We start from the raw sequence: 24,360 nt of genomic DNA, 5'->3' as shown, positions 1-24,360 counted from the left end.
CTGAACACCCGTCTGTTGAAGCAATGGGATAGTCCATCACATATCCAGATAAACCATGCTTGCTGCAAAGTCACGGGGTATTATTGAATCAGGCAGCAGAGAAGGAGGCCATTTGGCCCATCGTGTCTATGCTGGCTCTCTGAAAGAGTTACCAATTACGCCCACTCCTGATATCCTTGCAAATCTTTCCTTTTAAAGTATTTATACAATTTCTTTCTGAAAGTTATGATTGAATCTGCTTCCACCACCCTTTCAGGAAGAAGATTCCGGATCACAGGAACCCCCTGAGTAAAAAAAAAAACCTACTCAACTCCGTCCATCCCCCTGAATTTTTTTTGCCAATTATTTAAAATCTGTCCCCTCTGTTTACCGATCCCCCTGCCAGTGGAAATAGTTTCTTATTCTCAAGTTCACACTCACATAGCAACAAATATATTTCATATATTCTTATGTGTATAGACCAATGTGCACCATGGGGTATCTATAGACAGGGGCTAAGTTGTATTTTGTGAATGATTTCAGAGCCAAAACGACGGGGCAAGCAGATAGAATAAGGACCACATTGAATGGACATGGGTGCCAGAGAGTCAGAGAGAGACCCTATAAAAAATAAAACTGATTTTCGGTCTGGTTGTGACTATACAGTTTAATCTTCATTTTCTTTATGCATGGCTTCCTTTTTTTATTAGTTTCGAACATGGTCAGAAAGATTTCACTTCCCTCTGTGTAAACTGCACAGAATTTTTAGCATAGAAGTGGCCTTTCCTCCTTCTATGAAGCGCCGCAGGTAGCACAAGGAGCGTATCTTTGTTAACTTCTCAGCAGACTACCTTTTAAAGACCAGAATTATCCACAACTTTACATATTAATGCTATTCCACATTCAGTCACGGTACCATGTGTAGCCCTCTCGCCTCTGTGTCTGAAGGCTGTGGGTTCATTGCCCTGCTCCTGAGACATGAACTATGTATGTTGACTCTCCCAGTGCTGCACTGTCAGAGGTGCCCTCTTTAGAATGAGAAGTTAAACTGAGGCCCCGCACGCCCTCTCAGATGGATCCAAAAGATCCCAGAATAGTCATTTAGTAGTACAGCACAGGAGTATTGCCGAAAACGGAGACATTTTGTCAAAACTTTGCGTCTTGCACTCATCAGGACAATTCACAAGAATGCCAATTGAAGGGAAATCAACAAAATGTCTCTGTTTTCAGCATTACTCAAGATCCTTGAATACTATATCGAAGAAGAGTAAGGGAGTTCTCCCGGGTGTTCTGGCCCATATTTATCCCTCAACCAATATCACAAAAACAGCTTATCTGGTCATTTATCATATTGCTGCTTGTGGGTGCTTTCTGTGCACAAATTGGCTGTCGCGTTTGCCACGTTCCAGACATGACTCCACTTCAAAGCTACTTCAAAGGGCTTTTGAGTGCCCTGAGGTGGCTAAAGGCGCTATTTCCAAGAAATTGTGTTTCTGAAAAGGCATTTCAGGAGCATACATTCATATAATGAATCAGTCGGGATTATTGTGACATAATTATTCATACTTATAGCTTATTAGCTTAATGCTTAAGAGAAATGGTGGTCAATACAGAGCAGGTTTGAGGGGCAGATGGACTTTGCACAGACTCCATGCCATTTTATTTAGGCTTGACATTAGTTTGTAGTTTTCTGCAATGAACTGGCAATATTCTCCCGCCTTCTCTGGCATGAATCTACAATCGAAGTTCTGGTAGACAGTTGCCGATGTATGGGCGAGATAATATCATAGACCAACTCGAATCCCGATTTATAAATGCTGTTATGAAAGAATATGTTAGTTCGTTGACTTGATTCCTTTTGGAAGGTATTCCTTCCATATTTTGGACAAGTTATATTGAAAAGAAGCATCAAGGTTTCATATCTCTCTGCAGCTGAAGCGCATTAAATAGTTTGTTGTTTTGACATACCGAAACAAAAAGAGGACCTTGTTAAACCCCAAAGAGTAGGAACTGAAATAAAAACAAAAAATGCTGGAAATACCAGCAGGTCTGGCAGCATCTGTTCAGAGAGAAGCAGAGTTAACGAAGGCAGCAGCGCAGGTAGATAAGGTGGTTACGAAGGCATATGTGGTACTTGCCTTTATTAGCTGAGGCATAGAATATAAGAGCAGGGAGGTTATGATGAAGCTGTATAAAACGCTAGTTAGGCCACAGCTGGAGTACTGTATACAGTTCTGGGCACCACACTATAGGAAGGATGTGATTACACTGGAGAGGGTGCGGAGGAGATTCACCAGGATGTTGCCTGGGCTGGAGCATGCCAGCTTCGAAGAGAGACTGGAGAGGCTGGGGTTGTTTTCCTTAAAGTAGAAAAGGCTGAGAGGGGACCTGATTGAGGTATATAAAATTTTGAGGGGCGTAGATAAGGTAGATAGGAAGAAAATTTTTCACTTAGCGGAGGGGTCAATAACCAGGGGGCATAGATTTAAGGTATGGGGCAGGAGGTTTTAGAGGGGATTTGAGGAAAAAAATAATTCACCCAGAGGGTGTTTGGAATCTGGAACCCACTGCCTGAAGAGGTGGTAGAGGCAGGAACCCTCACATCATTTAAGAAGTATTTAGATGAGTACCTGAAACGACATCGCATACAAGGATACGGGCCAAGTGCTGGAAAGAGGGATTAGAATAGATAGGTGCTTGATGGCTGGCACGGACACGATGGGCTGAAGGGCCTGTTTCTGTGCTGAGGGTAACAGTGGATGGGTGTTTTTCTGAATGGAGGGATGTGACTAGTGGTGTTCCGCAGGGATCAGTGCTGGGACCTTTGCTGTTTGTAGTATATATAAATGATTTGGAGGAAAATGTAGCTGGTCTGATTAGTAAGTTTGCGGACGACACAAAGGTTGTTGGAGTTACGGATAATGATGAGGATTGTCAGAGGATACAGCAGGATATAGATCGGTTGGAGACTTGGGCGGAGAAATGGCAGATGGAGTTTAATCTGGACAAATGTGAGGTAATGCATTTTGGAAGGTTTAATGCAGGTGGGAGGTGTACAGTAAATGACAGAACCCTTAGGAGTATTGACATGCAGAGAGATCTGGGCGTACAGGTCCACAGGTCACTGAAAGTGGCAACGCAGGTGGATAAGGTAGTCAAGAAGGCATACGGCATGCTTGCCTTCATCGGTTAGGGCATAGAGTATAAAAATTGACAAGTCATATTGCAGCTGTACAGAACTTTAGTTAGGCCACACTTAGAATATTGCGTGCAATTCTGGTCGCCACACTACCTGAAGGACGTGGAGGCTTTGGAGAGGGTACAGAGGAGGTTTACCAGGATGTTGCCTGGTCTGGAGGGCATTAGCATTGAGGAGAGGTTGGAAAAACCCAGATTGTTTTCACTGGAACGACGGAGGTGGAGGGGCGACATGATAGAGGTTTACAAAGTTATGAGCGCCATGGACAGAGTGGATAGTCAGAAGCTTTTTCCCAGGGTGGAAGAGTCAGTTACTAGGGGACATAGGTTTAAGGTGCGAGGGGCAAAGTTTAGAGGGGATGTGCGAGGCAAGTTTTTTACACAGAGGGTGGTGAGTGCCTGGAACTTGCTGCCAGGGGAGGTGGTGGAAGCAGATATGATAGTGATGTTTAAGAGACATCTTGACAAATATATGAATAGGAAGGAAATAGAGGGATATGGGCCCCGGAAGTGCAGAAGGTGTTAGTTTAGGCGGGCATCAAGATCGGGGCAGGCTTGGAGGGCCGAATGGCCTGTTCCTGTGCTGTACTGTTCTTTGTTCTTTGTATAACTCTATGACTATGATTCTATGGCTCTTTGTGACGAATTCCACAATTCTGGTTTCTGGTTATTTCTACATCGCATCCTTTGCTCATCTGAAATTCCCTTCCTTATGCACCCTGAACTCCAAATTTGCCATCCAACACAATCAACTTATTTTTATTTGTTTGTGGGATGTGGGCATCACTGGCCAGGCCAGCATTTATTGCCCACCCCTAACTGCCCTTGAAATGGCTTACTAGGCCATTTTCAGAAGGCATTTTTTAAGAGTCAACCACATTACTGTGGGTCTGGAGTTACATATAGGGCAGGCCAGGTAATGATGGCAGATTTCTTTCCCTAAAGAACATTAATGAACCCAATAGGTTTTTACAACAATTGTCAATGATTTCGTAGTCATAATTGGACTAGCTTTTTAATTCCAGATTTATTAATTGAATTCAAATTTCACCATTGAACCCATGGGATTCGAACCCGTGTCCACAGAGGATTACCCTGGGCTCTGGATTACCTGTACCAGTGACATTACCACTACAATATAATATAAAAGCAAAATACTGCAGATGCTGGAAATCTGAAATATAACCAAGAAATGCTGGAAATACTCAGCAGGTCTGGCAGCATCTGTGGAGAGAGAAGCAGAGTTAATGTTTCAGGTCGGTGATCCTTCATCAGAACTGGCAAAGGTTAGAAATGTAATAGGTTTCAAGCAAACAAAACAGGGGTGGGGCATGAGATAACACAAGTGAAGGTGTTGATAGGACAGAGGGTCACAGAGAATATCTGACCAGAAGATTATGGAGCACCACTGCCTCCCTTATTCTGGATTATTGTTCTGTTGAAATCATATTTCTCTCGTGTCAAATGTTTTTTTTTTATTCATTCATGGGATGTGGGCATCGCTGGCTAGGCCAGCATTTATTGCCCATTCCTAATTTCCCTTGAGAAGGTGGTGGTGAGCTGCCTTCTTGAACCGCTGCAGTCCATGTGGGGTAGGTACACCCACAGTGCTGTTAGGAAGGGAGTTCCAGGATTTTGACCCAGCGACAGTGGCGATATAATTCCAAGTCAGGATGGTGTGTGACTGGGAGGGGAACTTGCAGGTGGTGGTGTTCCCATGCATTTGCTGCCCTTGTCCTTCTAGGTGGTAGAGGTCACAGTTTGGAAGTTGCTGTTGAAGGAGCCTTGGTGCGTTGCTGCAGTGCATCTGGTAGATGGTACACACTGCTGCCACTGTGCGTCGGTGGTGGAGGGAGTGAATGTTTGTGGATGGGGTGACAATCAAGTGGGCTGCTTTGTCCTGGATGGTGTTGAGCTTCTTGAGTGTTGTTGGAGCTGCACCCATCCAGGCAAGTGGAGAGTATGTCGCAGGAACTCAAAGTTATGAAACTTTATAACCTTCCTCTGTCTTCTCGCCATCCTGCAATCTGCAGCTTTTAAAATCCCAAGACTCGTGTCTCCAAATCGTTAACTTTACTTTAGTTTCTCTTCTAATATTTCAAACCTTGCTGGTTCCCTCGACTGTGGATAACGCCCAGCTATCTGCTGAAAACAAATCTTTGCAACGCTCTTGTTCCCTTGTGTGAATGCGGTGTAAATGTTAACCCTGGAGGTTAGTTCTGCCTGGTTCTAATCCATGGGAATTCTGCCTTTCAGTTTGGCTTCACACTGAGCAATCATTCTGTGCATATTGCTATCTGAACAAACTTAACACGAGTTTCTATCTCCGTTGAAGTTTGCACACCGTAGAAGTTTATGAACGATTAAACTGAACTTTAAATCCGTTAATCTTCTGCCTCAATGCATTCGGTGATACCTGTGTAATACTCAATTAGTGTTCCTTCATAATTATTCTTAAAATATTGTTTCCCACCACAATTGGAAAATTAATAAAAGGTAAGTTTAAAACCACCTCAAGTTTTTTTTTCTCCCCCTCCATACACGTCAGCACCTGCGATGGGATGTTCGTTCTGTTTAACGTGACTTTCGGTGGTTGCAAGACGCAAGAGAGTTTTCTGTTGTCCTGCAAAGCAAATATCACGATGCAAACTGTTCACATATGGACGTTATTGAATTTAATGGTAATTATTCTACATACCGGTGAGTCACCGTCTTATTATCACATTTTATTTCTGTATCCATGAACACTTTAACATATTTGGTTGGACAGACTGTTTCCTTATGCAGAACTAAAACAAAATGAAGTAAGTGTGTGACAATCTGTTTCATTCTACTATACTGTGCTGAATCCAACTATCTTTAAGGCCAACTTTATCACAGACACACACAGTATAGGAGTCCATTCGGCCCGTCGTTGCGTCTCTATTCTTTGAAAGAGCTATCCAATTACTCTCACTCTTCCACTCTTTCCCCACAGCCGTGCAACTGTTTTCTTTTTCAGGTCTTTATTCCATTCCTTATTCAAACCGCTTCCACCAACCTTTCAGATGTCGCACCCGGGTTAGAGGTTGCTTACATTAAACATTCTCCTTCAAGAAAATGCCCTGGACTTCCATTGCAGATTAATATAATTAAAGGGACCCAGTAGAATTTAGGTCTGGAAGTAAATTAACTGCCGGACTCCTAACCGACTGTGATATATGGGAATCTGGAAATCTGAGCTCAAAACGGAAAATGCTGGAAATACACAGCAACTCAGGCAACCGCTGTGGAGAAATAGTTTCAACGTTTCAGATCGATTACCTTTCATCAAGTATATTTTACATATTATACATTTACTTGATAATTCATAGCTTTTGCAGTAGATACAAATTGTTCTATTGGCAGAGGGTTCAGAACCTACATCCATCTAACGTTCCCATACTTACATTTTGCAAAATAGAAAGGACAAGTTTTCCAGTTAAATGGGTAAAGATGGCAGGAGTACAGTCCCTCTCCCGTCCCCTTCCCATCCCATCCCATCCCAACCACCACGCCCAAGTAGGAGAAAGAAGTAATTGGGGAATTAGTGGTTAGCTGATACCTCGAGGAGTTCCGCTGTTTGGTGGTCATCAGTAAGTTGGTGTAATAAACATCGGGGCATGAATCTTGATTTGAACAGCGGTGATGCACAGAGGGAAATGTGTGGAAAACCGGTTTTAAAATGGAAAACCAATAAGATTAAAACAAACCAAAAAAATCAGAGATGTAGTTGTCCTAGGGAAAATGGAAATTTTGAGAAACAGCTTTCCCGAGATCATCAATTTCCAAAAGGTTGCGTTTAGGAACTGGAAAAGACCCAAATTAATGACTGTTTATAAAAGCTTGTTAAATGGCTTATGGCTCAATGCTGCTTTCGGGTTGTCAGTATTTTAATGTATTTGTAGGAGCCTGGACGTAATAAGCGATCATTATCTGCTCCTCCACCACCCCCCACCACCCCACAAAAAACTGTCCCTTTTTGACAGATCAAAGTTCCTTCACCAAACCCACAATAGACGTCCCTAGAGTCTACTTGTATTACCCACTCCCTTACTTACACAAATCTGTTACTTTTTAGATGAACAGTTTCTCCCTAACCTCCCTTCTTACCCCTAACTTTTAACTTCTAACCCGTGCCTTTTAGAAATTAAATCCTTTCCCATAATGATCAATGTGTCTGGGATCAATTCTTATCAATTTTACACACTTAATTGGCAGATTCTGATACTTCACACTGAGGTACATAGATCCTGTTTTTTTTATCTCCGTCTCGGGATGTGGGCATCTTTGGCAAGACCAGCATTTATTGCCCATGAGAAGGTGGTGGTGAGCTGCCTTTTCAAACCACTGCAGTCCTTGGGGTGTCGGTACACCCACAGTGCTGTTAGGAAGGGTGTTCCAGGATTCTGACCAAGCAACAGTGAAGGAACTGTGATATAGTTCTAAGTCAGGAGGGCGCGTGACTTGGGGAACTTGCAGGTGGTGGTGTTGCCATGCATCTACTGCCCTTGTCCTTCTAGGTGGTAGAGGTCGTGGGTTTGGAAGGTGCTGTCGAAGAAGACTTGGTGAGTTGATGCAGTGCATCTTGTAGATGCTGCAAGTATGTGCCAATGGTGGAGGGAGTGAAGATTTAAGGTGGTGGATGGGGTGCTGATCAAGCGGGTTGCTTTGTCCTGGATGGTATCCATATCTTGAGCATTGCTGAAGCTGCACCTATCTAGGCAAGTGAACAGTATTCCATCACAATCCTAACATGGATCTTGTATCTGGGTGAAGAGGCTTTGGGGAATCAGGAGGTGAATTTCTTACTCAGAGGGTTGTGAATCTTTGGAATTCTCTATCGCAGAAGGCTGTAGATGTTCAGTCACTGAGAACATTCCAGATAAAGGTCAATAGATTTTTGGATACTAAGGGAATTAAGTGATATGAGTGTGAGAAAGTGGTAGATTGGCCATGATCATATTGAATGGCAGAGTATGCTCAAAGGGCCAAATGGCCTACTCCTGCTCCTGTTTCTTATGATTATATTGTTCCATTTATACTGCAGTCAATGGGTTGAAGGGCGAACTCAAAGTGTTCCAGTCTCCGGCCGCCATTAATGTGACAGAAGGAGGGTCAATGCAGCTGAATTGCACCTTTGAAGCGAACCAAACTGTCGGCCGAGTTGTTTGGAGGCGGGCCTCAGAAAACATGGAGATGTCGGATTCGAATCCTTTCTACCAGAGACGGATAGTGAAGTCCGGGCCAACTTTATTTGCTCAAAAAATGATTTTTATCAAAATCCACAATTTAACGAAAATGGACTCTGACTTTTACTACTGTGAGGTGGAAATTCAGGGGATTGGGGTAGAAACTGGGAAAGGAACACAACTTATTGTAATTGACAGTAAGTAGAAGAGACCAGAGTACTTTTTAAGAATTGCCCAATTATTTTGACATTTGTAAGTGTTACAACCAGGTGAGATAGGGGTCTAGGGGTTCCCTCCCAGCCTTTGCCTGGTTTAACCGTAACAGGGTTTAATTTTAGAAACAGTGTGTTTTTAGTTCCCCCTCAGTGAATCCTTGTTCACTGCTCCCCTAAGGCAAAGAAATCAAACAGATTTTCTTAGATTTAAACAGGAAAGGTGGAAGTTTATTAATCTTCAACTCTAATTCGGGTAATGGCTACAAATACGTGACACAACCACGCCAGCATGCATATGCCATAAACACACACGCAGATAGAGACAGAAAATGTAGAATGCATGAAGGGGAAAAGTTTGAGGCAATATAGAGTCATTGAGTCATAGAGTTATACAGCACAGAAACAGGCCCTTTGGCCCATCATGTCTGCACTGTCCATGAAGCCTATCTATTCTAATCCCATTTTCCAGCACTTGGCCTGTAGCCTTGTATGCTCTGCCGTTTCAACTGCTCATCTAAATGCTTCTTAAATGTTGTGAGGGTTCCTGCCTCTACCAGCCCTTCAGGCAGTGTGTTCCAAATTCCAACTCCCTCTGGGTGAAATTTTATTTCCACAAATCCCCTCTAAACCTCCTTCCCCTTACCTTCCATCTATACCCCTTGGTTATTGACCCCTCCGCTAAGGGGAAAAGTTTCTTCCTATCTACCCTATCTATGCCCCTCATAATTTTATATACCTCAATCAGGTCCCCTCTCAGCCTTCTCTGCTCTAAGGAAAACAACCCTAGCCTATTCAGTCTCTCTTCATAGCTGTCATGCTCCAGCCAAGGCAACATCCTGGTGAATCTCCTCCGCACCCTCTCCAGTGTAATCACATCCTTCCTATAGTGTGGCAATCAGAACTGTACACAGTACAGACAAAGCTGTGGCCTAACCAGCATTTTATACATCTCCATAATAACCCCCCTGCTCTTATATTCTATGCCTCCGCTAATAAAGTCAAGTATCCCATATGCCTTCCTAACCACCTTACCTACCTGTGCTGCTGCCTTCAGTGATCTATGGACAAGGTCCCTCTGACCCTCTGTAGTTCCTAGGGTCCTACCATCCATTGTATATTCCATTGCCTTATTAGTCCTCCCAAAATGCATTGCCTCACACTACTCAGGATTAAATTCCATTTGCCACTGCTCTGCCCATCTTACCAGCCCATCCATATTGTCCTGTAATCTAAGGCTTTCCTCTTCACTATTTACGACACCACCAATTTTCATATCATCTGCGAACTTACTGATCACACCTCCTATATTCACGTCTAAAAACTTTCCTTCATTAACTGAGGCATAGAATATAAGAGCAGGGAGGTTATTATGGAACTGTATAAAACGCTGGTTAGGCTACAGCTGGATGACTGTACAGTTCTGGTTGCCACACTACAAACCCAAGGGTCCCAGCACCGATCCCTGCGGTACACCACTGGTCACAGGATTCCAATTGCAAAAACAGCCCTCGAGCATCACCCTCTGTTTCCTGCCACTAAGCCAATTTTGGATCCAATTTGCCAAATTGCCCTGGATCCTAAGGGCTCTTACCTTCTTGGCCAATCTCCCATGTGGGATCTTATCAAAAGCCTTACTGAAGTCCATGTATCTACTGCTTTACCCTCATCTACACACCTAGTCACATCCTCGAAACCTTCAATCAAATGTTAGACATGACCTCCCCCATGACAAAGCTATGCTGACTATCCTTGATTAATCCCGGCCTCTCCAAGTGGAAATTAATCCTGTCCCTCAGAATAGTTTCCAATAGTTTCCCTACCACTGATGCTAGACTCACCAGCCTGTAATTACCTGGTTTATCCCTACTACCCTTCTTGAATAATGGTACCACATTTGCTGTCCTCCAGTCCTCTCCTGTGGCCAGAGAGGATTTGAAAATTTGAGTCAAAGCCCCTGCAATCTCCTCCCTTGCCTCACATAACAGCCTGGGATACATCTCATCTGGGCCTGGGGATTCATCCACTTTTAAGCCCCCCCCCTAAAACCACTAATACCTCCTCCCTTTCAATGCTAATATGGTCAAGGATATCACAATCCCCCTCCCTGATCTCTACACCTACATCGTCCTTCTCCATCGTGAACACAGATGAAAAGAAATCATTTAAAACCTCACCGATATCCTCCTGGTCGGTAACCACCCCGTCAGGAAGCTCAGTTTATGTGTTACTAAACCCGAAGTATTTGCATGGGGCAGGTGATAACTTAGATTCATGAAGTTTATTCCTCACGAATGTTTAATGGTCGTATTGAGTTTGCAGCAGCTGCAATATTTAACAGTGTATTGTTGCTAATTACCCCAAGAATGTCTCATTTGACTTCTACTTCTTGGTCCCCATTCCAGTTTTGATGGGTGCTTCAGCTTGTGAGATAAATGACTAAACAGTGAGTTGTGAAATAAACCCTCTTCGTTGTCTTCTACCAGAGAAGGCAACTGATTGTCCTCCACTGGGCGTTTCAATTAAAGATGGAATATTTCCAATAATGCTGAGAATTTTCCTGGGGCTGTTCACCGTTGTCATCATTCTCCTGCTCTCTCGGCTGTATCATCAACGTAAAGGTACCGTTTAAATGCAAATGTAATTGTAGCCTTTCTGTTAATTGTGAGAACCATTTATGTTTGTCTGTAATTACAGATTTGGGGGCAAGCTTGGCGCTGATTATGCTATTTATATAAATATTTACATAAACATTAATAGCTGTTATTTGCTCTGTTAAACGCAAACTAAAAAAAAACTCCTGTAAAGTTATATAATCTTATGCTGTTTCCTTCTAATTTAGCTATAAGAAGGCTTAAAGGGTACGTATCCAAAATAATGCATTATTATTTATGTACGAATTGGAATTTACAACTTAGCAATATATAATTACATTTAACTTGATCTTATCTTGTAGGTCTCATACGGTTGCACTGTCAATAAGTGATGACCACCAATATGGTAATTATTTCTGCACAATACTTGGATTTAAGACAATCCCATTTCTGAAAGTCGAACGCGGTGCTTTTTCTGATTAATTTATTTTTTGTGCGACCGTGCGCTTCATAATGGCATTTAGTGGCTAGTCTATAAATAGTTCTCTGTAAATTTCTCATTGGAGCGAAGAAGCATGAGAGGTGACTTGATAGAGGGGTACAAGATGATGAGAGGCATAGATAGAGTGGATGGCCAGAGACTTTTTCCCAGGGCGGAAAGGGCTATCACCAGGAGGCATAATTTTAAGATGATTGGAGGAAGGTTTAGGGGAGATGTCAGAGGTAGGTTCTTTACACAGAGAGTGGTGGGTGCGTGGAATGCACTGCTAGTGGTGGTAGTAGAAGCAGATACATTAGGGACATTTAAGCGACTCTTGGATAGGTACATGGATGATAGTAGAATGAAGGTATGTAGGTAGTTTGATCTTAGAGTAGATTAAAGGGTCGGCACAACATCGTGGGCCGAAGGGCCTGTACTGTGCTGTACTGTTCTATGTTCTATGTTCTAAATGAGGGGAAACTCGCCATGCAAATTAATAGTGGATAATCAGCACAGCTCAGAAAGTGTAGCAGCATTCTCGTCTTTGAGCCACAAAGTTCATTGCTGCTCTCACGGATTTGAGCACAAAAATCTAGGCTGGCATACCCTCAGTACTGCACTGTTGACGATGCCATCTTCCATGTGAGCTGTTAAACTGAGGACCTCTCAAGGATTCCATGGCCCGAAAGCAGCAGGGCTATCCCCAGTGTCCTGGCCAATATTTATCCCTCAGTCAACATCACAAAAACAGATTATCTGGCCTATCGCACCACCATCGATCAGAGTGCTGTTTTTCAAATCTTGCTGAGTACAAACTGGTTGCTGTGTTCCCTACCCTGCAACAGTGACTACATTCCAAAGTGTTTTGCAATGACAGGAATCCCTTTTTCAAACAAAGGGTGAAATGTCTGCCCTGAAAAAGCAGCCGAGGTTCGGGAGGGGCAATTGAAAATTTCAAAACTGAGATGGGTAGATTTCTTTTAGGCGAAGGTATTAAGTGTACGGAACTAATGTGGTTGGGTGGAGTTAAGATACAAAACAGCCATGATTTAATGTAATGGTGGAATAGGCTCGAAGGGGTGAATGGCCTCCTCCTGCTACAATGCTCCGGATGTAATTCCTGACTTGGAAAAATTATGGATTGGCAATTCAGATTTCTCAGTAGGTGCCTGGGGTCTGTGAGGGGAATGTTGATGGGACAATTCGAACCTTTCTGCTTACAAGCTATATATAATGAAATGCCCACTTGGATGAAGTATTACTATCAGGCAACCCAAGTACTTCACCCAGCCAATGTCAGTGCCCTCATAACAGAAGGGAAGGAGGGTTTGAGGGGAGGAAATACAAAGTAAGCAATGTAAACTCTACCTTGTCTGCATTATGTAAATGTGTAACACAATCTGTTTATATTTCAGATCAAGTTCAGATTCAGGTAAGATCACTTTTTATTATTATAAAAATAATATTGTCCTGAATATTAAATCCTTCCCATTGGTAGAATTGTCTCGTCCAGGTGGGAAGAACTGTGTCCACAATCTCATTAGTTTCCCAATGGGCAGATTTTCTTTTTATTCCTTAATGGGATGTGGGCGTCACTGGCCAGGCCAACATTTATTGCCCATCCCTAATTGCCCTTGAGAAGGTGGTGGTGAGCTGCCTTCTTGAACCGCTGCAGTCCATGTGGGGTGGGTACACCCACAGTGCTGTTAGGAAGGGAGTTCCAGGATTTTGACCCAGCGACAGTGAGGGAACGGCGATATAGTTCCAAGTCAGGATGGTGTGTGGCTTGGAGGGGAACTTGCAGGTGGTGGTGTTCCCATGCATTTGCTGCCCTTGTCCTTCTAGGTGGTAGAAGTCATGGGTTTGGAAAATGCTATCGAAGGTGCCTTGGTGAGTTGCTGCTGTGCATCTTGTAGATGATACCCTATGCTGCATCTGTGTGGAGGGAGTGAACGTCTAAGGTGGTGGATCGGGTGACAATCAAGTGGGCTGCTTTGTTCTAGACAGTGTTGAGCTTCTTGAGTGTTGTTGGAGCTGCACCCATCCAGGCAAGTGCAGAGTATTCCATCTCACTCCTGACTTGTGCCTTGTAGATGGTGGACATGCTTTGGGGAGTCAGGAGGCGAGTTACTCATCACAGCATTCCCAGCCTCTGACCTGCTCTTGCAGCTACGGTATTTATGTGATTTGTTCAGGTCAGTTTCTGGTCAATGGTAACCCCCAGGATGTTGATGTTAGGGGATTTGGCAATGGTAATGCCATTGAATATCAAGGGCAGATGGTTAGATTCTCCCTTGTGTTACTTACCAGCCCAAGCCTGAATGTTGTTTGGGTCTTGCTGCAATTGGAATTTTTTTTTAGAGATACAGCACTGAAACAGGCCCTTCGGCCCACCAAGTTTGTGCCGACCATCAACCACCCATTTATACTAATCCTACACTAATTCCATATTCCTACCACATCCCCACCTGTCCCTATATTTCCCTACCACCTACCTATACTAGGGGCAATTTATAATGGCCAATTAACCTATCAACCAGCAAGTCTTTTGGCATGTGGGAGGAAACCGGAGCACCCGAAGGAAACCCACGCAGACACAGGGAGAACTTGCAAACTCCACACAGGCAGTGTCTGTATCTGAGGAGTTGCAAATGGTACTGAACATCGTATCATCTTCAGCAAGCATCCCCACTTCTGACCTTATGATGGAGGGAAGGTCATTGATGAAGCAGCTGAAGATGGTTGGGCCTAGGACACTATCCTGCGAAACTCCTGCAGCAATGTCCTGGGACTAGGATGATTCGCCTCCAACAACCACAACCTTCCTTCGTGTTAGGTATGACTCCAACTAACGGAGAGTTTTCTTCCTGATTCCCATTGACTTCAGTTTTGCTAGGGCTCCTTGATGCCATACTCGGTCAAATGCTGCCTTGATGTCAAGGGCAGTCACTCTCAACTCACCTCTGGAATTCACCTCTTTTGTCCATGTTTGTCCCAAGCTGTGTGGCCCTGATTGAACCCAAACTGAGCATCGGTGACCAGGTTATTGCTGAGTAAGTGCTGCATGACAGTCCTGTCAACGACACCTTCCAACACTTTGCTGTTGATCGAGAGTAGACTGATGGACCGGTAATTGGCTGGATTTGTTCTGCTCTATGTGGACAGGACACATCTGTGTAGATGCCAGTGTTGTAGCTGTGTTGTGTTGGCTAGGGGTGCGGCCAACTCTGGGGCACAAGCCTTCAGTACTACAGCTGGGATGTTGTCAAAGCCCAGTGAGTTCAACTGTTTCTTGATATCAAGTGGCCTCCTTCTGTGCTGTAAACTTTCTATGATTCTATGATCACGTGGAGTGAATCGAATTGTCTGAAGACTGAAGGCATATGTGATGATGGGAGCCTCAGTAGGAGGCTGAGATGGATCATCTACTAGACACTCTGGCTGAAGATGGATATAATGTTGGCTGAGAGACAGGAAATAGAGAGTGGTGGTGAATGGTTGTTTCTCGGACTAAAGGGTGGTTTACAGTGGGGTCCCCCAGGGGAGGGTATAGGACCATTGCTTTTCATGACATATATTAATGACCTAGACTTAGGTGTACAGGGTACAATTTCAACATTTGCAGATGACACAAAACCTGGAAGTACTGTGAACTGGGGGGACGGTGATAGATTTCAAGAGAACATAGATGGTGGAATGGGCAGACCATTGCAGATGAAATTTAATAAAAATGTGAAGTGATACATTTTGGTAGGAAGAATGAGAGAGGCAATAGAAAATAAAGGGTGCAATTCTAAAGCGGGTGCAGCTAGAAAAATACCTTGGGGTGTTTGTGCACAAATCTCTGAAGGTGGCAGGGCAGGTTGATAAAGTGGTTTAAAAGGCATATGGGATCCTGGGCTTTAGAAAACAGAAGTACAGAGTACAAAAGCAAGGAAGTTATGATAAATCTCTATAAAACACTGGTTCAGCCTGGTTCAACTGGAGATTTGTGTCCTGTTCTGGGCACGACACTTTAGGAAGGATGTGAAGGCTTTAGAGAGGATGCAGAAAAAATTACTAGAATGGTTCCAGGGATGAGGAACTTCAGTTATGTGGATAGATTGGAGAAGCTGGGGCTGTTCTCCTTGGAGAAGAGAAGGTTGAGAGGAGATTTGATAGAGGTGTTCAAAATCATGAGGGGTCTGGACAGTGTAGATAGGGAGAAACTGTTCCCATTGGTGGAAGGGTTGAGAACCAGAGGAGACTCAGACGTCATCAATGTGTGCAAACATTTCCCAGACTGCCTATATGAATGCGCACATGCGTGTGCATGTTGTCACCATGTAATGATGTCCTCACCCCTCCAATAGGCTGTCTCCATTCACCCGAACAGTACCCCACTCTCTCCCACCATCCCTGCTTCAATCATCCCTTCCCTCTGCTCGATCCCCGTCACGTTGCTGCCTTCCTTCAGCCACTCGCTCCCCCCCGCGCTTAACATCTCTCTCAGCTACTCGCTGCCGCCCCACTGGCCACTCTACCCCTCGGCCACTCGCTCCAGGCCTCCCAGCTTCCACCCTCTCAGTCATTCTCCCACCCTCGACGCTTTCTCCCCACTGGCCACTTCCTCCCCATGCACCCCTTCCCCCCCCACCGACTCCACTAGGCTGATTGTTGCCAGCTCCTCACTTCCTCCTCCTCTCCCCGCTCCGCTCTCCGGGTCGCACTCCTTCCCTCCTCTCGGCCACTCGCTCCTACGTCGCCCTGTCACCTCTCGCGGCCCGCCTTGCTTCTTCAAGCGGCGTGGCGGAGAACGATCGAACATGGGAGCGACTGGCCGAGAGAAGGGATGCGACGCGGCCTGGGGCTACTGGCTGGAGGGAGGGAGGGGGGGAAGCAGGGAGCAAGTGAGCAGTCGGAGAGATGGGTTGAGGGGGGCGTAAGCAAGGAGCGGGGTACAATCAGCCAAGGGGAGGGGGGAGCAGTGGCGAGGTTTGGAGCGAGCGGCTGAGGTGGGGTGGGAGCGGGGAGCGAGTGACCAGAGAGCAGGTTGGGGAAAGCGGGGAGTGAGTGGCTAAGGGAAGGCAGCGGGGAGTGAGCGACACGAAGACGGGCACAGGAGGGAGTGGCCAATAGAAACGCAATGGCAGGAGGGAGCAGGGGACTGTTGGGGGTGGGATGGAGGCGGCGATGACATCCATTGAGGGGACTTGCGAGTTGAATTGTTTTTTTGTAATAAGTTGAGCCGCGCCATCTTTAATCCTGGCAGCTGCCTGAAAGGTCGCAGTGATGTTTCAGTGGAAGAGGCTGCATTTGCACATGTGATGGTTATAATATTCCAAAATTCTCTGGATACGGGAAAGGTTCCAGTGGATTGGAAAAAAGCTACTGTAACACCCTTATTCAAAAAGGGAGGGTAGCAGAAAGTAGGAACCTATAGACCAGTTAGTTTAACATCTGTCGTTGGGAAATTGTTAAAATCCTTTATTAAGGAAGTAATCACAGGTCATTTAGAAAGTCAAAACGCAAACCATCAGAGTCAGCATGATTTTATGAAGGGTAAATCGTGTTTGACTGATTTGCTAGAGTTCTTCGAAGCTGTAACAAGCGAAGTGGACAATGGGGATCCTGTAGCTGTAGTATATCTGGACTTCCAGAAGGCATTTGATAAGGTGCCGTACAAAAGCTTAATCCACAAGGTAAGTTCACATGGGGTTAGGGAAAATTTATTAGTTTGGATAGAGGATTGGCTAACCAACAGAAAACAGACAGTCGGGATAAATGGGTCTTTTTCTGGTTGGCAAGATGTAACTAGTGGGGTGCCACAGGGTTTGGTCCTCGGGCCCCAACTATTTGCAATCTATATTAACGACTTGGATGCAGGGATAGAAGGTACTATAGCCAAATTTGCAGATGACATTAAAATAGGAGGGATAGTAAGTTGCAATAAAGAAATAAGAAATCTACAAATGGATATGGATTAGATAAATGAGCCAAAATTTGGCAGATGGAGTTTAACGTGGATAAGTATGAAGTTATCCATTTTGGTCAGAAGAATAGAAAGGCAAATTATGATCTAAATGGAGAGAAACTTCAGAGTGCTTGGGTGCAGAGGGATCTGGGTGTCCTCGTGCATGAATCGCAGAAAACTAGTTTGCAGGTACAGCAGGTAATAAAGAAGGCAAATTGAATTTTGGCATTTATTTCTAAAGGAATAGAGTATAAAAGTAGGGAAGTGCTGCTGAAACTGTACAAGACATTAGTGAGACCACACCTGGAGTACTACGTACAGTTTTGGTCCCCTTACTTGAGGAAGGATGTAGTTGCGTTGGAGGCAGTTCAGAGGAGGTTCACTAGATTGATTCCAGGGATGAGGGGTTTGTCTTATGAAGAGAGATTGAGCAGCTTAGGCCTTTACTCTCTAGAATTTAGAAGAATGAGAGGAGATCTAATTGAGGTATATACGATGATTAAGGGGATTGACAAAGTAGACGTAGAGAGGATGTTTCCTCTGGTGAGGCAATCTAGAATGAGAGATCATAACTTTAGGATAAGGGGTAGCAAATTTAAAACAGAGATGAGGAAAAATTGCTTCTCTCAAAGGGTCATGAATCTGTGGAATTCACTACTCCAGAGTGCGGTGGATGCAGGGACATTGAGTAAATTTAAGGAGGAGATAGACAGATTTTTAATTAGTAATGGGTTGAAGGGTTATGGGTAACTGGCAGGAAAGTGGAGTTGAGGCCGAGATGAGATCAGCCATGATCATATTGAATAGCGGAGCAGGCTCGAGGGGCTGAATTGCCTACTCCTGCTCCTAGTTCCTTAGTATGTGACAGTACTGCGCCACCTAGTGGCTGCATTCTCCGCAAACGCAGCTTTTTATTTTACGCAGCGAGTGGTTAGGATCTGGAATGCACCTGATGAAAAAGAATCTGCAGGGTTATGGGGAAGTGGGACTAGCTGAATTGCTCTTGCAGAGAGCCGTCATGGACACAATGGGCTGAATGGCCTCCTTCTGTGCTGTAACCATTCTATGATTCTTCTACTGCAATCAGGACATACATTTCCTAAAGATGGTTGCAGAGGACAGGGAAGTTTGTGGAGTCTCATCTTCCAGTTTAATTGTCCACCACCACTTACAACTGCATGTGGCAAGACTGCAGGGCTCTGACCTGATCTATCGTTTGCGGGATCCCTTAGCTCTATCGCATGCTGCTTCCACTGTTTCGCATGCATGTAGTCCTGTGTTGTAGCTTCACCACATTCGCACCTCTTTTTAAGTATGCCTGGTGCAGCTCCTGGCATGCTCTCCTACACTCCTCATTGAACCAGGGTTGGTCCCCCGGCTTGGTGGTAATGGTGGAGCAAGGGAAATGCCAGGCCATGAGGTTACAGATTGTGGCTAAATAAAATTCTGCTGCTGATGGCCCACAGTGCCTCATGGATGCCCAGTTTTGAGCTGCTAGATTTGTTCTGCATCTATTCTATTTAGCACGGTGATCATCCCACACAACATGATGCAGGATGTCTTCTGTGTGAAGATGGGACTTCGTTCCCACAAAGACTGTGTCACGGTCACTCCTACCAATACTGTCGTGGATGGATGCAGCTGTGACAGGTCAAATGGTGACGATGTGGCCATGTTGGTTTTTCTCTCGTGTTGGTTCTCTCACCACCAGTCTTGCAGATATGGAATCAGAGACTAATTATAGAATGGTTGTAACGCAGGAGGCCATTCAGCCCATCGCGTCTGTGCCAGCTCTTTGTAGGATCCTCTCAGCTGGTCCTACTCCCGCACCTTTGCCCCCAATCACCTGTAATTTTTTATCACTTTAAATAATGATCCAATGCCCTTTTGAAAGCCACGTCTGAATGTGCCTCCACCACATGCTCAGGCAGGGCAGTCCGGATTACTAACTATTCACTGTGGTTAAAAAGCTTTTCCTTGTGTCGCCTGTGGTTCTTTTGCTGTTCACCTTAAACCAGAGACCTCTGGTTCTCAACCCTTCCACCAATGGGAACAGTTTCTCCCTATCTACTCTAGCCAGACCCCTCATGATTTTGAACACCTCTATCAAATCTCTTCAACCTTCTCTTCTCCGAGGAGAACAACCCCCAGTTTCTCCAATCTATCCGTATAATTGAAATCATTCTCATAAATCTCTCCTGCACCTTCTCTAATGTCATCGTATCCTTCCTAAAGTGCGGTTCCCAGAACGGTACACAATGCTCCAGTTTAGGCCAAACCAGTGTTTTATACAGGTTCATCATAACTTCATTGCTTTTGTACTCTATGCCTCTATTTATAAAGCCCAGGATCCGTATGCTTTATTAACCACTTTCTCAACCCGTCCTGCCACCTTCAATGATTTGCGCACATATACCCCGGTTGTCTATTCCTGCACCCCATCCCACCCCCCTTATAATTGTATCCTTTAGTTTATATTGCCTCTCCTCATTCTTCCTACCAAAATCCAGCACTTCACACTTTTCTGCGCCAAATTTCATCTGCCACATGTTCGCCCATTCCATCAGCCAGTCTATATCCTCCTGAAGTCTATTACTATCCTTCTCACTGGTCACACTCCTTCCAAAATGTCCTTCAGGACTTAGCCAGTAGCGATGCTGTCGAGCCACTCTTGGTGATGGACATTGAAGTCCCGCATCCATATTCCACATTCTGTGTTATTGCTACCCTCATTGCTTCTTTCAAGTGGAGTTCAACATGGAAGCGTATTGATTCATCAGCTGAGGGAGGGCAGGAGGTTTCCTTGACCATATTTGAAGAGATGCCATGGGACTTCTTGGGGTCCGGAATCATGTTAAGCACTCCTAGGGACACTCCCTCCTGACTGTATACCACTGTGCACCCACCTCTAGTGGATCAGGACATAACCTGGGACGGTGATGGAAGAGTCTGACTGTGAAGTATGATTATGCCAGGCTGTAGCTTGACCAGTCTGTGGGACAGCGGTCACAATTTTGGCACAAGACCAGATGTTAGTAAAAAGGACTGTGCCTTTGTCTTTTACAGTGCCTAGGTCAATGTTGGGTGGTCCACCAAGTTTTATCTTGATTTGTCACAACTGAGTGTCTTGCTAGGCCATTTCAGAGGGCAGTTAAGAGTCAACCACTTTGCTGTGGGTCTGGAGTCACATGTAGGCCAGACCAGGTAAGGATGGCAGATTTCCTTCCCTAAAGGGCATTAGCGAACCAGATAGGTTTTCGCAACTAGCCAGTAGTTTCATGATCATCATTACTAATGACTAGCTTTTTAATTCCAGATTTATTAATTAATTGAATTTAAATTCCCCCAGCTGCTATGGTGGGATTTGAACTCGTGTCATGGGAGCATTAGGCCAGCTCTTTGGACAACATCACCACTGTGCTACCATTTCTGTGGATTGGGTTCAAATTGCCCACTTGCAGTTTAAGCCTGTACTCTACGTTTACAACAGTCAGCATAAGCCATTCTGTCTTTCTTTGCCTCCCGCCCTTGCCCAATGTCATCACCATTATCTGATGCTTTGCACATTGTTGTTTGTGGGATTTTGCTGTGTGCAAATTGACAGCCACGTTTCCGATGTGACAATGTGACTACACGTCACGTTGGAAAACGCTGTGGGATGTCCAGAACTCGTTGTACAAATGCGAACCCTTTTCTGTTGATGTTGAAGTCCTCATTTGTCAATTTAAAATCTTTTGTGAGACACTGACGATTATTTGTGTTCATCAAAGATTTTACTTCCTGAACTAATTTGGCGATTCTCACACTGAGAACAAAAATAAAAAATATCGTCCAAACAAATGCCAGTAGAATCAGTAAAAAAAAAAATCTTGTTTTTAATTCTAACTCTTAGGCAACACCGAGTCCTACACAAGAGACAATTCTGCCGAACAACTGCAACGCCTCCTTTTTGGAATACAGCACAATAATGTGGGCCGCCGATAAAGGATCCATCCCTTCAAATCAGCATCTCACCTATGTCCAATCTACATTCCAATAGGACCATAAGAGCTGTAGACAACACTGTCCACTGAAGTGACTAGGTCCACGAGGGAGGACTTGAGTGATATAACACAGTCGTTAATACATGGGCCATTTGTATCTAAGGAGTATCCTTGAATACTATCACACTTTTAATAGAATCTGTGAGATCAGAAATTGGTGTTAAGCAACCCACATAATAAACATTGTCCTGTTATTCTAATGTACAAACATCTGCGTTATTGTTAGCTGTGACTCCATGCTTAGCACTCTCGCCTGCTAATCAGAAGTTTGTGGGCTCAAGCCCTACTCCAGCTGCTTGAATCCAGGGTGACACATCAGTGCAGTACTGAGGGAGTGCTGCACTGTCAGAGATGGATGAAAAGTTAAACCAAGGCCCTGTCTGCCCTCTCGGGCGGATATAAAAGAGCTCACAATACTATTTCATGGGAGAGCTGGGGTATTGTTGATAAGGATAAATATGGGCCTGAACAAACATTGATGTTTGTGGGATTCCACTAAGTGCAAATTGGACACCACATTTTCCTACGTTACAACAATACACTACATTGGCTATAAAGTCATTTGAGTTATTTACAGCACAGAAGGTGGCCATTTGGCCTATCAAGTTTATGTCAGCTCTCCATGGAGCTATTCAGTCGGTCCCACACCCCTGCTCAATCCCCGTAGCCCTAGAAGTTTATTTCCCTCAACTGGCCATTAAACTTCCTCTTGAAGTCATTGGTCATGGGCAGCAAATTCCAGGTCATTACCACTCACTGCGTAAAAAGTTCTTCCTCAAATTCCCCATAAATTTCTTGCCCAAAACCTTCAATCTGTGTCCCCTAGTCCTTGTACCATTAGTTAATGGGAACAGTTTTTCCTTATCTAAACCTGTACACCTCTATTAAATCTCCTATCAATCTCTTTTGCTCCAAGGTGAACAACCCCAGCTTTTCCAACCTAACCTTATAACTAAATCCTCCATTCTGGAACCATTCTGGTAAATCTCCTCTGCACTCTCTCAAGGACCCTCACAACCTTCCTAAAGTGTGGTGACCGGAACTAAACTCAATACTCCAGTTTTGGCCTGACCAGAGCTTTATCAAGGTTCAGCATAACCTCACTGCTTTTGCACTCGATGCATCTGTTAATGAAGCCCAAGATCCCATATGCTTTACTAACCACTCTCTCACTATGTCTGCCACCTGCAAAGATCGATGCACACGCAGGTCCCTTTGCTCCTGCACATTCTTTAGAACTCTGCTGTTAAGTATATATTGCCTCCTCCTATTCCTTCTGCCAACATGCATCACCTCACACTAGTCAGTACTTTGAGATGGCCAGAGGTTGTGAAATGCACTATATAAATGCAAAGATTTCTTTTTTTTTAAAAATCCTATTTAATTTACCACATTTTGAAGTCAGGTGACCATCTGACTATAGAGTTATATTGTGATCTATAACTATTGTGCATTGACGTGAAAGTAACAAACTGTCTGTAGGCGAAATCCTTATAAGCATGTAGATTGTGCCTGTATGAATTCTTGGAAGTGTGCCTTCAGACTTTTTCTGCACTTTTCATTAAACTTTGAACAATAAATAGACAAAAACAAATACAAGATATTTTGGGGGCGGGGTGGAAATGACTGTAAAATAATATTTTAAGTAGCCATTTTTAATCTGGGAATGCAGAAATTTTAATAAGTACTGTGTGAAGGTCAGGCAAGGACAAATAAAAATAAATCAAGCAGAGGAAGTTAGTAGATTTGATACAGGTTTAAAAATTGGTAATGAAGACAATAATGAGACTGAAGAACAAAATACCCAGAATGGAGCTTCCACCTCAGGATATTAAAAGAAGTTGGTGAGAATATTACATATCCCTTCATCACCATCTTCCAAAACACTTTCTCCAGGTATCATCTCCTCAGACTGGAAGATTTCCAATGTCACTACATTTAGTGGAGCTGATAGAGAAACCAGAAAATTGATTTTGGTAGGAAAAATGAGAGGCAATATAAATTATATGTGCACAAATCATTGAAGGTGGCAGAGCAGGTTGAGAAAGCAGTCAATAAATGGAATCCTGGGCTTTATAACTAAAGGCATAGAGTACAAAAACAAGGAAGTTATGATAAACCCATATAAAACAGTGGTTCAGCCTCAACTGGAGTAGTGTGTCCAGTTGAGGCACAATACTTTTGTCAGGGTATTAAGGAGGGTGCAGAAGAGATTCCAGGGATGAGGAACTTCAGTTACATGGATAGTTTGGAGAAACAGGGTCTGTTTTCCTTGGAGAAGAGAAGAGTAAGAGGAGATTTGATAGAGGTGTTCAAATTCATGAGGGGTCTGGACAGAGTAGATAGAGAGAAGCGGTTCCCATTGGTGCCATTGGTGAAAGGGCTGAGAACCAAGGGGATACAAAATTAAGGTGATTGGCAAAAGAAGCAACAGCGACATGAAGAAAGCTTTTTTTTTTTTAAAACACCACGAGTGGTTAGGGTCTGGAATACACTGCCTGAGTGTGTGGTGGAGGCAGATTCAATGGAGACCTTCAAAAGAGAACCGGATAATTATCTGAAGAGAAAAAATTTGCATGACTATGGGGAAAAGGCAGGGGAGTGGGAGTTGATGAGTTGCTCTTGCAGACAGCCAGCACAGACACAATGGGCTGGATGGTTACAGCACAGAAAGATGCCATTCCATGAAG

At 44.1% G+C, this 24,360-nt stretch overlaps 1 protein-coding gene across 4 annotated transcripts in view; it reads left to right on the top strand.

The window, feature by feature from the left end:
* LOC137346151 (natural cytotoxicity triggering receptor 3-like) overlaps positions 1–23,259 on the top strand; it is a 29,843-nt gene extending 6,584 nt beyond the window's left edge. The window contains exons 1-8 of one of the 4 annotated variants that reach the window (XM_068009491.1): positions 2,058–2,079; positions 5,726–5,877; positions 8,246–8,584; positions 11,086–11,220; positions 11,442–11,460; positions 11,556–11,599; positions 13,090–13,106; positions 21,520–23,259. In XM_068009491.1, the coding sequence (XP_067865592.1) occupies positions 5,739–5,877; positions 8,246–8,584; positions 11,086–11,220; positions 11,442–11,460; positions 11,556–11,599; positions 13,090–13,106; positions 21,520–21,666 (840 nt within the window). In that variant the 5' untranslated portion in view covers positions 2,058–2,079; positions 5,726–5,738 and the 3' untranslated portion in view covers positions 21,667–23,259. Of the gene's footprint in view, positions 1–2,057; positions 2,080–5,354; positions 5,390–5,725; positions 5,878–8,245; positions 8,585–11,085; positions 11,221–11,441; positions 11,461–11,555; positions 11,600–13,089; positions 13,107–21,519 lie in introns of those variants that run through there. The other 3 variants (XM_068009489.1, XM_068009488.1, XM_068009492.1) reach the window with 3 other exon arrangements.
* Positions 23,260–24,360: the final 1,101 nt, after the last annotated feature.

Source organism: Heterodontus francisci, chromosome 29 (assembly GCF_036365525.1).
Source record: "Heterodontus francisci isolate sHetFra1 chromosome 29, sHetFra1.hap1, whole genome shotgun sequence".
Taxonomy (NCBI): Eukaryota; Metazoa; Chordata; class Chondrichthyes; order Heterodontiformes; family Heterodontidae; genus Heterodontus; species Heterodontus francisci.
This window is presented reverse-complemented; position numbering and strand designations above follow the sequence as displayed.